This window comes from Rattus rattus, chromosome 10 (assembly GCF_011064425.1).
Source record: "Rattus rattus isolate New Zealand chromosome 10, Rrattus_CSIRO_v1, whole genome shotgun sequence".
Classification (NCBI taxonomy): Eukaryota; Metazoa; Chordata; class Mammalia; order Rodentia; family Muridae; genus Rattus; species Rattus rattus.
In genome coordinates, this window is record NC_046163.1 from 88,532,362 (window position 1) to 88,549,575 (window position 17,214).

Genomic DNA, 17,214 nt, shown 5'->3' on the forward strand with positions numbered 1-17,214 from the left:
AGAGGTATAATGGAATATTCAATGCCATGCTGAAGAATAAATGTATTTTATGATGCTCATTTCAAAACATTTGATAGATGAAGAAAGAGATACACAAGTTGTAGACCTACAGCTACACAGAAAAAGATCCAAACATGACATATGTTACTGGAATTAGTTAGCAGGACTTGATAATCACCTAAGAAATCATTGAAAAATATTTTTAAAAGATTCTAAGTAAACATGAATGTAAAATATTTTCTTTAAATTTTCACCTAGATACTCAATTGACAGAAACACAGACCTGGAGAGATATTTCAATATCGATGCCAACAGTGGAATTATTACTACTGCCAAATCATTGGATCGAGAGACAAATCCTGTTCATAACATTACAGTCCTCGCAATGGAGAGCCGTAAGTCAAAAGGTTTAAAATGAATTTAGGATGGAGCAAGGTGGGAATAGAGAATGGGTACTTATATGGTGAAGTCAATTTAACCTTTAATAGTTGCCTGACTAAATTGAACAAACCTAGCACGTCCTAAATCACTAAGATATAAAGTACATATAAATTTCTTGTTTCTTTGTGCTGAAACTTACATGGATTATACAAAAGAGAAAACTTCTGAAGACTTCTGAAGACTGCAGTCTGTTTATATCATACATATTGTCTTTATCTTGATAGGAGGTTGCTGAATTGGTCTCTACCAGTACACATGTATATCAAAGTTGTGATATTGAGCTAATTTTAGTCTGTGAATAAAATAACTGAAGAGACAATATGACCAGATACTATTAAATAGTCAAAGAAAACACATGTATATAATATGCTTATGCTAAAATAAATATGGGCTATGGCACCATTAATGTGAATTACATAGTTCACTATTCCTGATTCAGCACATTTCCCATCAGGGATTGTCCCCATGTTTACATACATATACATAATCATGAGAAACATATAAATATAGATACTTCAAAACTATACATATGTACAACCATATACAATGTATGTTTGAATACATACACATATACATTAATGAGTTTATGTGGGTGAGCTTAACTGCAATTATGTTTAAATAGTATTGTACTGTGAAACCAGTTTTTGAGATTTTACTTTAAAGATGGAAATTTTTCAATTTTTTGCTTGTTTTTCATGTTCCTTGAATAAAATAGCCATGTATGATGAATATTTTATCAGAGTTGATTACAAAATATTTTCCTATCTGTCAGAGAATCCATCCCAGGTGGGGAGAGGCTATGTGGCCATCACTATACTGGATATTAATGACAATGCTCCAGAGTTTGCCATGGACTATGAAACCACTGTCTGTGAAAATGCTCAGCCAGGGCAGGTGAGACGCTTTGCAGTTTCTTTAAAACAAACGCATTCCACCGTGGTGCCTTGGAAACTTCCAGTTTTAAGATAACTCACGATCTGCTTGTTTCAGCAAAATTATCACTTTGATATGTTGCACAAGCTAATATGAAAGGAACTTTCAAATTCTTATTTAATTGGGCTACGAAATTCCTCAGGAAGAGAAGGTAAACACTGTAAAGAAGCCCTAATATGTACTTAAAAGCCTAGATTCCTTTAAGGAGGAATAAAATGCATTAAACTTCATTGGTCTATTTCCTACATTATATTATACAACTGCGTTTACATACATCAAGTTGCGGAGAATTAAGTGCATTTCACAGTGGCTTGGCTTGCCTGTCTCTATTCCTTAGAGTCTTTAGATGGTTATAGGGATGTCTAATCAATTGTTACAGCTTGGTTTTGAGATTTACAAATTCAACTTCAAACATGTGCTTTGAAAAGAACATGATTTGTTTTCTCAGGCACATTTTAGAATGATTTCAAGTTTGTAGATTTGATCTGTTTCCTGAACTCATTCAGAAAGATAACATTTGTGATAAAGTGTAAAATTACAGTGTCCTGCTGTAGAAAACTCAGCAGAGTGCACTAGTATACCTTCCTTGTTTACATTCTCTCTACCTAGGTTATCCAGAAAATCAGTGCAATAGATAAAGACGAGCCATCTAATGGACACCAGTTTTACTTCAGCTTAACAACAGATATGACAAATAACCTTAACTTCTCATTGAAAGATAACAAAGGTAAGCCTCGTTATGTCAATGCAAACATTGGCTCCTAAGCAAGTCCAGTATTTCATTTTGAGATGCTTTTTATAGGATAAAAGAAGAGCAAGGAAATTAATTAAAAGACAGCCATTCTTATCCATGGATTGGCTATTATGGAAAAGCTGTTAGAGCATAGAGTCAAATGAGAAACCTTAGGTCTATATCTCTTGGATGTCTCCTAGATATTTGCCTCCTCGTTTATGTACCATGCTGGTTATCCAAATGATATCATACTTTGAAGGCCAGTTAAGGTCCTTATTAAGTAATAGGACTGTACTATGTAGACACTACTTGAGACCTCAGAAAATGCTTGGATTCTTTACATTTAAAATTAAAATCACATAATGTTCTTAACAATGGCAAAAATTATTGTATTTTTCCATGAAAATGTAAATATTACATGTAAAATAATAACAATAACAATAATAAAAATAATGAGGAGGAGGAGGATGAAGAAGTAAATTTGGATAACGAATTTGAAGGATATTGACACCATATACATCAATTTACGTGAAGGATGTATTCCGTATGATTGTGCATACTTTTCTATTTACTGCAGTAATAATTCATTAAAACATATATAAATTGATCACCACTCTAGCCAGAAACTCTGAAAACTCCTTGATTTGCATAGTAAACAAGGGGGAATACTCATCTTCAGAAAAGTTCATGGGCAGCGTGTAAGTTACTATGCTTATGTCATCTCAAATGGAATTGCACTTTTGCATTATTTCATATTATCATTAAACCATTTCATAAGAACTTTTATATTAACTAACAAAAATAAACTATTAAATAATAAAAAGTAATCTCTTTTATGTCAAACTTAATTTCCTTGCTTGAAAGTTAGCTGTGCGTACCAAAGATAAGTGTTATTGTAGTGACACTTTACAAGTACCTATAGGCAGATTGCTGTTTTGCTTAATATTCATTAATAATTATCACACATTCTTTTTTTTTTTTTTGGTTCTTTTTTTCGGAGCTGGGGACCGAACCCAGGGCCTTGCGCTTCCTTGGCAAGCGCTCTACCACTGAGCTAAATCCCCAACCCCTCAGACATTCTTAAGAAAGCATTTGAACTTACTCATATTTTATAAAGGGTTTTGTGTAAATCAGGTTTAGTTATAAAATAAAGAGTCCAGGTAACTTACCGGAACAGACCTGCTTTCAGAAGGAATTTAGGAAATATTTTGCATGAAGATATAACTTTAGGGCAAAAACTGATTTTGGCCAAAAAATTCTATCTGAAATTAATATTTTTTTCCTGATCCTATTTTCCACCTAATGAGAATACTCCAATGTCCCTTTAGTAATATAAAGGAGAGATTATTCTCTTGGTGAGTAATCCCAAACTCTCTGACTTAATCATTGTTGCAAAGGTTCACTCAGTCTTTGAAGTCATCTAACACAGATGCAGATAAGGGAATATATGACCTTCACAAGAAAATGGTGAATATATCCCTCAAGTGACACAGTCCTATAGCATCAAGATTGCTGTAGAGTATGTGCAAGAAAATGTCTGGATTTATAGGGCATCCATAAGTTATACATGTGAAATATCCCTGTATCACATTCAGCAAGCCCAACGTTTCCAAGACTGTATCATAAAGGGTATCAATGGAATAATTTAAAAGTATTAGTGTTTGCTTCCACATTAGGCAAGTAAATACAGAGCACTCTACAAGCTGTTTCTTAATCATGGAGTCCTTCTTCCACATGCTGAGCATTTGGACCATGCTTCTCAAGGCTCTATGTGTGTTTGTGTGTGTGTGTGTGTGTGTGTGCGTGTGTGTGTGTGCGTGTGTGTGCGTGTGTGTGCGTTTTTGCATCTGTATGTTTTGTGTCAATGTATATGCCTCTATATCTTTCTATGAATGATTTTTATGTGATCAATGTCAGACTATCAATAAACAATTTTATGAAACATTGTTAATAATTCATAGATAGTATTAACATTTTTGAAAAGTAAACCACTAGCCTGTATATTAAGTGTATGTTAACATAAAAGATATCCCTAAAGAATTCCATGCTTATTCAGCTAATGTGCCTTACAAATTTAATTTATATATTACTATTAAATATTTTAATGAATTAATTTTGAAAAACATTTCAAAATCGCATGTGTGAAAATACACTAAATACAAAATGATATTGAAATATTTATAATTTGTCTAATCTATAATTAAGGGTTTTTACTGCATTTGAACATTAGCATATTGTTTTGAGATGCTTGAAACATAAATTATATCAACTTGTTTTGTTTAAGATATTACTGAATTCTTTGTGCTAATATTAAACAAGCAATTTTCAACTATTTATGAAGTATTATCAAATATAAGGTATATTTGCATACAGGATAATAGTATGACTGATTTTTTTTGTGTTTCTGTTTTACTAGTTAGTATACATTTTAAGATCCTATAAATTCATATTAGTTGAGAGAAATGACACAAAGAAGTACCCCAAAATTAAATTAATTTCTATATTATAAATTGCAGTTATGTAAATGTATTGATTGCCTTTCAGATATTCATAGCTACTATAACCATTTTAAATAAACATAATAATGAATATAAATTAATATCTGTGCTATTAATAAAACACTCATAAACATGCTGCATGAGAAATTATGAATAACATATGTAAAATTATTTCAATAATTATGTTTTTGAATATTTCTATTTAATATTGCCCTCCTTTTTTCAGACATTAATAGACCATGCCTATGATGGAAGACACATAAGATTGTATTTCCTAATAAAATCATAAATATCTTAGTTTATATCAGTAAATCATGATAAGAACATAAAGAAGTCGCGTGTGTCCTTTCTCAGAATATATGCCCTAGTTCAGTGATAGTTGACTGCATAGCAATTTAAATAAAATCTTTTTTATTTTATGGTAAATTTTATTACCTTTTTGATCTGGAAACTTTTAAATAAGTGATGGATTGGAAATGATGCTAAAAAGGAATATCTATTAATTTAAATCTTTATCAGATTTCTATAAATATGATTTGAAATTTTAGATACGTAAAACTTTAAAGGAAATTATGTATAAAGATTCCATTTAATAAAGCATTCAGTTTTACATCATAACCATAGTTTTGTTTTGTTGAGTTGGCTACCTGTTGAGGGACGGAAATACCGTAATCATTACTATGAATTACATAGGAAATCTGTCTTTCTGTGCAAATAAATTTATTGAGGATATTTCAAAAAATCTTATGCCACATATGTTTTGCCATTTAGAAGAAAAGTGAAAAGCATAACTTCAAGTTTGTAAACATACTTCTGTTTGTAAACAGAAGCTTTGTTATACATTTTTGTTCTTCATCCTAGACAATACAGCCTCAATACTAACCAGGAGAAATGGCTTCCGCAGACAGGAACAGTCAGTTTATTATCTGCCGATTTTCATCGTGGACAACGGATCTCCTTCACTAAGCAGTACGAACACACTTACCATCCGTGTCTGCGACTGTGATGCTGATGGCATAGCGCAGACCTGCAATGCAGAGGCCTATGTTCTACCCGCTGGCCTCAGTACTGGGGCCCTGATCGCCATACTGGCCTGTGTCCTGACACTGTTGGGTAGGTACTGGTTTCTGTTCTTGCTTTGTAGGAAAAACCCAAAACATCTAAACACCATGGTTTCTTCTCTCATTTTTATTTGTTTTGAGTATCTTTTCAAGGCTATGTAAATAATTTACCAGAAGGCACACTACTCATTTTTCAATCTATCAGTGTGCTTAAAAGAACAACATATAATAAAAGAATGGGTGCTTCACTTTCAAAAAGCAGCATAAGATAAATTATCTGAACTTACTGTGAATGCTTTTCAATAATTTAGTTTTAAATTCACCCTAAAAGTTTCTTTCTTTAGAGTCTTTAGATTAGAAAGAATACTTTTTATATATTGCTTTGATAGATAGTATATTTATTTGATAAATTATTTTACAGTGGACATAATTTTCAAAAAATATATACAGTAGGTTTCTTAACTTATCTTGCTTTTTTAAGAAACTGAAGAACAACAATATCAACCAACCAGATTCCCCACCCCGCCCAGAGCTCCCAGGGACTAAATTACCAACCAGGGAGTACACATGGAGGGACCCATGACTCCAACTGCATACGTAGCAGAGGATGGCATAGTTTATCATCATTAGGAGAAAAAGCCCTTGGTCCTATGAATATTAGGATGTTGACATGAAAGTGAGTGGGTGGGAGTGTGAGCATCCTTATAGGAGCAAAAGGAGGGAGTATAGGAGAGGGAGAGAAAGTGGATAACATTTGAAATGTAAATACATAAAATACCCAAAAAAAAAATGAAATTTAAAAAAAGAAACTGAGGTTGTGGCAACATAGACATAGTTTTTGTAAATTATTGTCATATCTAATTTAATTTTTCTAAGACTAATTTATTATTTGGATGAATTAAATACACAGATCGTATTAGAATTAAAATTGCATAGGAGATAATGCACCATCTTTTTTAATATTGGGAGCCATTCAAAATGGCCATTGAATAATTAATGTGTTTATTCTAAGTTAACATTCTCCTTCACAGTACAAATTCCTACAAGGATTGCAAGCACTTAAGTTTGCACTTGTGTCTATACGCTGTGTTTTCTTGAATTTTAAAGAAATTAGTAAATCTATATACAATATATGTTTATAAAAGTAGCATTTGAGATGGAAGTCAGCATGGCATGCTGTTTGAGATAAATTTGTGTAGCTGTTTCCTAGTCTTTACCTTTATTGTACTTTAGTTCTTCACAAGGAGGATACTAGTTTCTCTGTAAGATAGCTTCATAGTCTCAAATGTGAGCTTATATTGCTAGCCTTGTTTGGTAAGAAGTGAGAATTCAATTAGATAATTCATGTACAGAACTGAATAACTACTACATAGAGACATTCAATTTGTCTTTTAAGTGTTTTTGATGGAAGAAAAGACCTCACTGTATTAACCAATCTAAGACTTAAGTGCCAATACAATGTAAACAGTCTCATAAAATGGAAGTTATTGTCTTTAATAACTTCAATTATACAAGTAAGTATAGAAGAAAATAAACGATTATTTCTGAAGAACTGTAAAGAGGTGTCAGAAACTTTCTGAACTTCATTGTAAAGGACAGGTAACTAATTCACAGTTAAAATGTGATAGACTATAAAGATGAAGAGTAAATATTTTAAAATGAAAGTATCTTAAATAAGTGTTTATTGATCTGCTGTGATTCTAAAGCCTAAATATGAATATGAAAATTGTATGTTTCTTTTATAAAAGCAGAATAAACCACATAGGATATAAAGCCATTATATCTTGAAAGACAATGAACAGTTTAAAGAAACAAATTCATAGAAAAGGGAGAGGAGAGACAGAAGGTAAACTTTTAAACTTTAACAATTTATCACACACATGTATGCACACACACACACACACACACACACACACACACGCACACACACACACACATAAACACACAATCCATTATACCATACTTCCAGGAACAATATACAACTGAATGTATTATCTTAAATTTACTTATCATTGATAGTGATGTAACTTTTATATTTTAAAAGACTATCTAAATAAAGCCTGTTTCACCGTTAATTTAGAAGAATGCCTTGCGTGACAATTAGTTTTTTGTAATCAAGATTGTTTGATTCTTTTATAGTTTATAATCATCAAAGTGTTATTGAAAGTAAAAAGTTTTTATAAGTATCATTGTTAAAAAAATTAAAAAAAATAAGTATCATTGTTGGTTGTATCTAGCAATCTATACTTCCATCCATCCATCCATCCATCCATCCATCCATCCATCCATCCATCCATCATCTATCTAATCTATCCATCCATCCATCCATGCAACCATTCATCCATCTATCTGTCATTTATCTATCAAATATCTGTCTTTTTCTCTCTCCATGTGGCATGATATAGAGGCAAATGTTAATAAAAAATACACCATCCCATTAGTGCTGCCACATGGCATCTCTGTGATATTTTCATCTTTATCAACAACGTGTCTCAACCCGACTATCTCAGTTTCCAATTTCCATCCCAAGCTGCTGCCAATTAGTCTCCATGCTCTACAGCAATCTAGTCACCATGGCTGGCCGCACATTGTCACCTCCTGTTCTCTGACACCAGTAGCAGCCATCCTTTGCTACTCTCTGCTGGGATCTCTGTTCACAGTCCCAACAACCGTCCTCTATTGTTATAGCCATAACTACCAATAATCTGTTAAAAATCAAAACACAATATGTTTGTAATTTATCAGTCAGATTTATATCTTAAATTCACTCCACAAAATGTTCACACAATAAACTCTAAACCAATTAATAGTGATGTAAACTAACCACCAAGATAAGACAAAATGTCCTATAAGAATCCATCCCTTATGACATATTCATAACTACCTGTGGCCCTTTAAGGCCACACAGATCTGGATCATCCTTTTCTGCTTCCATTTTGTCTCATCTCATTTTTTTCCCTCTTTCTCTCCTCTTTTCAAATCTCTGTGCCTGCCTTACTTTTTCACTGACCAATAACATGCCTGCTTTTACCTGCATATAGACAATAATCCCCAGAATAGTATTTGTGCTGTGTCATATGTGTGCATGTGGTATGTGTGTGTGTGTGTGTGTGTGTGTGTGTGTCTGTGTGTGTTTGTGCGCCCGCATGTATATCTATGTGTTTGTTCTGTATGGTATGTGTCTGTGTCTGTGTGGTATGTATGTTTATGGTATGGGCTGTTTAGAGGGTGTTTGTGACTGGTGTGTGGTATGTGTATGTGGCATGTGTGTACATGTGTTGACTCAGGAGATGGTTAATGAAAGAATCTTTCTGTCAGTTTCAGGCATGTCACTTGAGACTTATAAAAGTCAATTCTCTCTCTAGACTAAAGTTTTGTACACTGTATTTTATTTATTTTTTTTAAAGTTTCCACAGTTATACCAAAAAATTAGTCAAAGCAGAACATTTTCATACTGAAAGAAAAATTCGAAACAAGTAAAATAACTTTAAGCGTCATGTATTTAGTTAAACTATAAAGCTGTATTCTAAACTGCTGGGCGATAGAAGAAGGAGAATTTACAGTTTAAAGTCATCCTTGTCTACAAAGTAAGATGGAGGCTGACTGAGCTACATGAGATCCTACCTTTAAAAACAAAACAAACAAAACAAAACAAAACAACAAAAACAACAAAAACCAAAACTTCACCTCCATTTCTATATTTCTAAACGTGTGAATGATTTCTTGGCTTACCCTCACCTCGGTCTAAAAAATATTTAAACCTGAATACTCTAAGTAAAAGCAATAAACCAGAACTCTAAGTATGATGTTTCTTTTATTAAGACTGACTGAAAATATCTTGAGAGGAACCAGAACTTGTAGCTTCAAATCTTTTGAAATAAAAAAACATCACCTTAAATATTTTTCATATGGAAAAGTTTTAATCAATATGGGGAAAACATTTTAGTGGTCTAATACCCGAATAAAAACTATGACCCATAACTAACCACAATACTAATTTAATCCTCTGTATTATTACAGTTTACTTCATATTTAATAAATGCACATGATTTTCTACCAGTGTGAAAACACTTTAAGGAAAGAACAAAGTGTACAACTGACACTTTCAATTATTACTGAGGTAGACCTTTTAAGAAATTCAGAGGAAGGATTTCAGCTGCTTTGGCTTAAAATAGTTCTCCTCATTAACAGATGCACAAGTATTTTCAGACTACCACAGCTGGATTATCTTGTTCTGCCCAGGGATGTTATTTCTTCTCCCTGAAAGTTCTGTACATTTTTGGAATTAGTTTCTATTTGTTTCCCTACTTGGAGCATAATTCCAAGTAATTGAAGTGCTCTTGTTCCCTTTCCTACTCTTTGCTTTTTGATTAGAGTGCCACAGTTCCATAATCCTTGACTTAATAAGGTTTTTCTACAAACTCGTCATTCACCTCCAATAATTCTTACTCTTCCACCATGTCTATAGAAGAAGCTTGACTTTCAACTGTCATGTGTCTCTTCATTTTGCATCAGGGACCTTCCAAATATGAATATGCTTATGCTTCTTTGTTGAGGCTGTTTGTGATTTTTTGTTTGATGTGAAAATGTTTTCTTGTTTTTATAAGTGAAGACAATTTTTAACTATTATGCAAATATGTACACCAAGTGACTGGAAATAATGATAACATCAGGAAAGGAGTGTACAAAACATACTATTTCTCCTGATTTTTCACAATGGACTAGACTTCCCATGTTGTCTTTGAGATAATGGGCAGGGTTTCAGTTGCTCATTCATGAAAGCAAATGTGTTCCTACTTAAAGGAAACATAAAACATAATGAAGGAGAAATAGATTACTTTCTAAAGCTAATGCAATGAGCTTGACATTAACCCAAGTACTTTGCTACGTTTTAGAGTTATGCAAGTAAATTCTCATAAACTGTTTCCTAGGCAACTATTATTGCTGTACGTCTCTTTTCTCAGAACAAACAAAAGATTATGTGTAAAGCCATAGGGTCACTTTCGGTCACACTCAGAAACCAAACAGAAGCAGCAGAGAGAAGGAAAGAGGTATTCTATAAAAAGTCCTGAAAATCTAGTTTTCCAAATGTGTTTCCAATATGAAATACAAAGATGCCACTGGGAAGTGGCTTAATACTTCTAAGTATCTCAAACCTGGAACCTTCCACAATAAGAGATGAAGGATCTACTGTGATTCACATGATGAGTTTCTAGATGTTTAGTTACCTCAGGGAGTCTAATTTATGGTGTACTCCAGTTAATTTTCACATTTTCAATTTTACATATGAATTTATTTTGGTACAGAATATAGCACACATGTTCTACTTGTGTATAAACTATTCATTATACTTTGAACACTTTTTCTCTGTCTTAACTCAGTTTCAAATTAAATCATTATAATGATCATATTAAATTAAAAGTGCCCTGAGACACTAATTTTCAGTAAAGAAGAATTAAATTCAGGTGTAATTAAACATCTCTATGTCTTGAGACATGATAATAATTATCTAATTTTTGCATGTCATTTGGAAATCTTTAGTTGGTATAATTAACATCTGATGTAAAGCATGTACCATGTTTTCCTGAATAGCTGAAATCTTGAACTATACTCCTAAATCCTGCCTCTTCTCTTGATTTACACTCGTTTTAATTTTTCCAAGTCAGTCTTCTCTCTGTTCCATCTTCTAACCTTACATAATTTTAATTTATTCATTCTTTACCTTATTAATTTATTCTCTTGGTGCTGAGGCTGATTTTGTACACATAGCTTTTTGTACGCTTGTTTTTCTTGCCTTATATGTACCAACTTGCCTAGAGTACTGCTACCCAGAATATCTAAGAAGATTCTTTTATTTTGTATAATAGACACTCTCTGTAGGTTTCTGAACCCAATTTATGTGCTCTTATCATGGGCCCACTTAATATTGGGGATATGGTAGTTTTAGAGCATCCATCCTCTATCCATTACTTATGTTTAAATTTATTATTTTATTTTCTTCTGTTTCATTCTCTTCATTAGAAGAGTCTAATGAAGTCCTGCATTCAAGGCAAGAGGTAAATATTATTTTGCCATTATATAAAATACCTCATGAATCGATTATCTAAAAGACAAATGAATTCCATATTCTCCTGCTGAATAATCTAGTAAATTGAATGCACTCAGTTACAGAAAATAACATTTAATTTTTTCATCATTATTCATAAGCAATATATATTTTGGAATATAATTTTCTTCTTTCTCCTAATGTTCAAAATTTGAAGGTATTTTTACAATTAATTTATCTCAATTAAAAATATATATGGTGTGGGTAAAATTTCATATTGTCTTCAGGTTAATAGTATTGTGTGTCTGTGTGTGTGTGTGTGAGAGTGTGTGTGTTTGTGTGTGTGTATGTGTGTGTGTGTTAAAGAAAAATATCAGAATTTTATCACTACTACATAAGATCATATCCCAGAAGACAAGACAGATAAATTGTCATCAGTTTAAAATATTATACTTGCTTTATATTTACCACAATGACTCACTTGAGCTATATATAAACTATAAATAATTCATTTTAAAAGATGTGCCAAGTGGACTTAAAATGCTAGCTAAATTGTTGCCTTTTTGTTTCTGAGAGTATGTGTGTGTAATTGTATTTTACAGTCAATAGAGCCAAACTGAAAATTTTGTTTTCTCTTTGTACACGTGTCCCTTAGGTATTGTCTTAGATGGCACTCTCTTTTTGATCAATAGAAGTATCCTTGTGCTTGTCTGAAAATTTACTTTTTTTTTATCTTTATTAACTTGAGTATTTCTTATTTACATTTCAATTGTTATTCCCCTTCCCGGTTTCCGGGCCAACATCCCCCTAAACCTTCCCCTTCCCTTCTATTTTGGCTTCCTCCCATCCTCCCCCATTACCACCGTCCCCCAACAATCATGTTCACTGGGGTTCAGTCTTGGCAGGACCAAGGGCTTCCTTCCACTGGTGCTCTTACTAGACTATTCATTGCTATCTATGAGGTTGGAGCCCAGGGTTAGTCCATGCATAGTCTTTAGGTAGTGGCTTAGCCCTGGAAGCTCTGGTTGCTTGGCATTGTTGTTCATATGGGGTGGCGAGCCCCTTCAAGCTCTTCCAGTCCTTTCTCTGATTCCTTCAACGGGGGTCCCGTTCTCAGTTCAGTAGATTGCTGCTGGCATTCGCCTATGTATTTGCTGTATTCTGGCTGTGTCTCTCAGGAGAGATCTACATCTGGTTCCTGTTGGCCTGCACTTCTTTGCTTCATCCATCTTGTCTAATTGGGTGGCTGTATATGTATGGGCCACATGTGGGGCAGGCTCTGAATGGGTGTTCCTTCTGCCTCTGTTTTAAACTTTGCCTCCCTATTCCCTGCCAAGGGTATTCTTGTCCCCCTTTTAAAGAAGGGTTGAAGCATTCACATTTTGGTCATCTTTCTTAAGATTCATGTGTTCTGTGCATCTAGGGTAATTCAAGTATTTGGGCTAATAGCCACTTATCAATGAGTGCATACCATGTGTGTTTTTCTGTGAATGGGTTACCTCACTCAGGATGATATTTTCCAGTTCCATCCATTTGCCTATGAATTTCATAAAGTCATTGTTTTTGATATCTGAGTAATATTCCATTGTGTAGATATACCACATTTTCTGTATCCATTCCTCTGTTGAAGGGCATCTGGGTTCTTTCCATCTTCTGGCTATTATAAATAAGGCTGCTAAGAACATAGTGGAGCATGTGTCTTTGTTATATGTTGGGGCATCTTTTGGGTATATGCCCAAGAGAGGTATAGCTGGGTCCTCAGGTAGTTCAATGTCCAATTTTCTGAGGAACCGCCAGACTAATTTCCAGGATGGTTGGTTGTACCAGTCTGCAATCCCACCAACAATGGAGGAATGTTCCTCTTTCTCCACATCCTCTCCAGCATTTGCTGTCACCTGAGTTTTTGGTCTTAGCCATTCTCACTGGTGTGAGGTGAAATATCAGGGTTGTTTTGATTTGCACTTCCCTTATGACTAAAGATGTTGAACATTCCTTTAGTTGTTTCTCAGCCATTCGGCATTCCTCAGCTGTGAATTCTTTGTTTATCTCTGAACCCCATTTTTAATAGGTTTATTTGTCTCCCTGTGGTCCATGTTATATGTATGCTCTTGAAAAAAAAACTTAGTAGAAACAAATATGCTTAAAGAAAGTCAAAATGTCTTTTATAGGTCTAAAAGCAAGACATATTCTTCCACAGGCTCACTATTGGAAAGGTACCAACCTGTGTGATTTTTCATCATCATGTAGCAATTGTTGTTGGAAACTTTGTTTCCACTGTTTTTAAAATTATAACAATTTTCCTGAAAATATTTCATATATTCTTTCAGGTTCACACAATATATTTTGCTGTAGATTTGTGATTTCTTTTCTAGGGAATGTTCTCATATTTACCATCCTCTATATCATAATATCTACTTAAAAATTTCCATTATTTATATACATCTATCAGTTACTCTTTCCCCTTCTCTACATTACTCTTGCCTCACTCTCATATACCTTTTCCTTTATCTAGTAGTATATTATTAAAACCTGCCATAAAGCACATAGGTGACAAAATTATTTTTAGTGAATCCATAAATAATATTTAACCATATTTAGGTATTTATAAACTTTGCTACATATGAACACAATCAGTATATCACCAGTAAATAAGTATTCATCATACACCACAATTAATATCAGATTCATTAAGTATGTTTTTGGCAATTATTCTTATCATTCTACTCATGTGAATATATATAGATTTTATACTTATTTTTGAATACTAGCTTGGGTATTTTGGATACTTCAAATTTGGATGCAATAACCGAAGAAATAGGCACAGCGATGATTAAGACTTTACAGTCATGTATGAATATTAATATTTAATAAAAACAGGTAATGTTTACTATATATACTTCATAAATACAAATCCACCCAATCTTCACAAATTACTAAAAGTTAGTGCTTATACAACAACAGGACTCTTATAAGTATTTTGTATTTGAGAAAATGGAGGTAGATGAAAGTAAATTATACCTAGTACTACCCGTTTAGTCAATGCAACCTCTGGATTCCAAAGTAGAAGAGACCTAGCAGATCAGGGCATTCGACTTAGTGGAGGGATGTGAGATATATTCACATGAACTATAATAAAGTTCATGTAGTGTACGGTTGATTAAAGTAAAAGATATACATGTATTGAAAAGAAGGAAGTAATTGATGTTAGAATCAAGGACGAACTGGATGTTTCTGACCTAAGTATTTTCCTATTTAAAAACAAAAATAGCAGGATACGGCATGAAGTGCAATTATATTAAATCCATAATTTTTGAATAGTGTGAATGAAAGTAAGGTGAACACAAACTATAAAAAGAGAGGTCGTGATAAAATAATAAAAGATAATTGCTAAAAATTCTACTTGTTTTATTATGTTCTGTGTTGTTTCTGCTTTTCATTTTAATGAACATGTCAACAATCATAATACAATAGGGTCTGTTCATCCAGAAAACCAGAAAGGATATTTGGATGGGAAGGTTATCACCATGAGTGCATTAGACTCATCAAGGGAAAGTGAGGGAGAAAAATGAAAGAAAGCAATGGTAGAATGGGAGAGATAGAATAAGAAATTTTTTATTTTTTATTTTTAATAATTATTTACTTTATATGACTTTTATTTTATTTATACTTTCTACACTCCAGATTTTATTCCCCTCCCAGTCCATCCTCTGACTGTTTCCCATGCCATACCCCTTCTCAAATCCCTTTCTCCATGAGGATGTCCCCACTCCCCTACCCTCTACCACACCAGACTTCTAAACACTCTGGGGCCTCCATTCTCTTGAGGATTAGGTGCATATTCTCTTACTGAACCCATATCTGACAGTCCTTTGTTGTATATGTGTTGGGGCCCTCATATCAGCTGGTGTATGCTGCCTGGTTGATGGTCCAGTGTCTCAATGATCTCGGGGTTCCTGGTTAATTGAGACTGCTGGTCCTCCCACATGGTCTTTTTCTTCCTTAGCTTCTTTCAGATTTTCCTAATTCAATGCCAGGTTTCAGAGGCTTCTGTCCATTAGTTGGGTGCAAATATCTGCATCTGACTCTTTCAGGTGCTTGTTGGGTCTTTCAGAGGGCAGTTATGATAGCTCACTTTTTTGATTAGCCAACTCCTCAGTAATGGTGTCAGGTCTTGGGGCCTCCCCTTAAGGTGGATCCCACTTTGGGCCTATCACTGGACCTTCTTTTCCTCAGGCTCTTCTCCATTTTCATCCCTGAATTTTTTTTCAGACAGGAAGAAATACTGTCAGAGTATTGATTGTGAGATAGCAACCTCATCCCTCACTTTCTGCTGGATGTGGGCTTTATAAATTTCCTCTCCCCACAGTAGATCACTTCATCGAAGGTCCCTCTCTTTGAGTCCTGAGATTCTCACCTCCCAGGTTTCTGGTACATTCTGGAACACCCCTGCTCCCACCTCCTACCTGCCAAAGTTGTTTGCTTCCATTCTTTCTGATGGCCCTCAGGACTGCAGTCCTTTGCCCCCATTCAATACCAGATTATGGTCTCCTCTCCCCTTACTTCGGACCTTCAGCTTTTTGACCTTTTAGTCTTATGTGGACTGTGTTTTAGATATTCTGAAATTTTGGCTAATATCCACTTACTAATGAATACATACCATGCATGGCATTTAGGGTCTGAGTTACTTCACTCAGGATGATATTTTTCCAGTTCCATCCAATCACCTGCAAAACTTAATAGCTGAGTAGAATTCCATTGAGTAAATGAACTACATTTTCTGTGTCAATTCTTTTGTTGTGGTACATCTGGCCTGTTTCCAGCTTCTAGCTATCATAAACATGGTTGCTATGAACACAGTGGGACACATGACCCTATGATAGGATGGGGCATCTTTTCATCTTTTTGGTATACACCCAAGAGTGGTATTGTTGGGTTTTTAGGTAGATCTATTTCCAATTTTTTGAGAAACCTCCATATTGATTTCCAACGTGGTTGTACCATTTTGCAATTCCACCAACAATGAAGGAGTGTTCCTCTTTCTTTCACATGCTTGCCAACAGGTGCTGTCACCTGAGGTTTTGATCTTAGCAATTCTGATTGGTGTAAGGTGGAATCTCAAAGTTGTTTTGATTGACATTTCCCTGATTACTAAGGACTGACCATTTCTTTAGGTATTTCTCAGACATTCAAGATTCTTCTGTTTGGAATTATCTGTTTAGTTCAGTACCCTATTTTTTGATTGGGTTGATTGAGTTTTTGGACATTACCTTTTTGTATTTTTATATATTTTAGATATTAGCCATTATCGAATGAGGAGTTAGTACAGATTTTTTGCCAATGTGTAGGTTGCCGATTTGTTTTATTAACTATATCCTTTCCCTTACTGAATCTTTCTAGTTTCATGAGGTCCCATTTATCAATCCTTTATCTTAGAGCAGGAGCCATAGGTTTTTTTTTTTCCTTTTTTTTTTTTTTAGGAAAATTCTCCTGTGCTAGTAAGTT

The 17,214-nt window shown here is 33.9% G+C and overlaps 1 protein-coding gene across 1 annotated transcript in view; it reads left to right on the forward strand.

Moving 5' to 3' along the window:
- Positions 1-256: 256 nt before the first annotated feature.
- The window catches only part of LOC116911249 (cadherin-7-like), a gene marked incomplete at its 5' end in the record, with an annotated part of 28,103 nt that continues 11,145 nt past the window's right edge, over positions 257-17,214 (forward strand). The window contains 4 exons of the mRNA XM_032915149.1: positions 257-395; positions 1,214-1,335; positions 1,984-2,101; positions 5,467-5,718. Of these exons, the coding sequence (XP_032771040.1) occupies positions 257-395; positions 1,214-1,335; positions 1,984-2,101; positions 5,467-5,718 (631 nt within the window). The remainder of the gene's footprint in view (positions 396-1,213; positions 1,336-1,983; positions 2,102-5,466; positions 5,719-17,214) is intronic.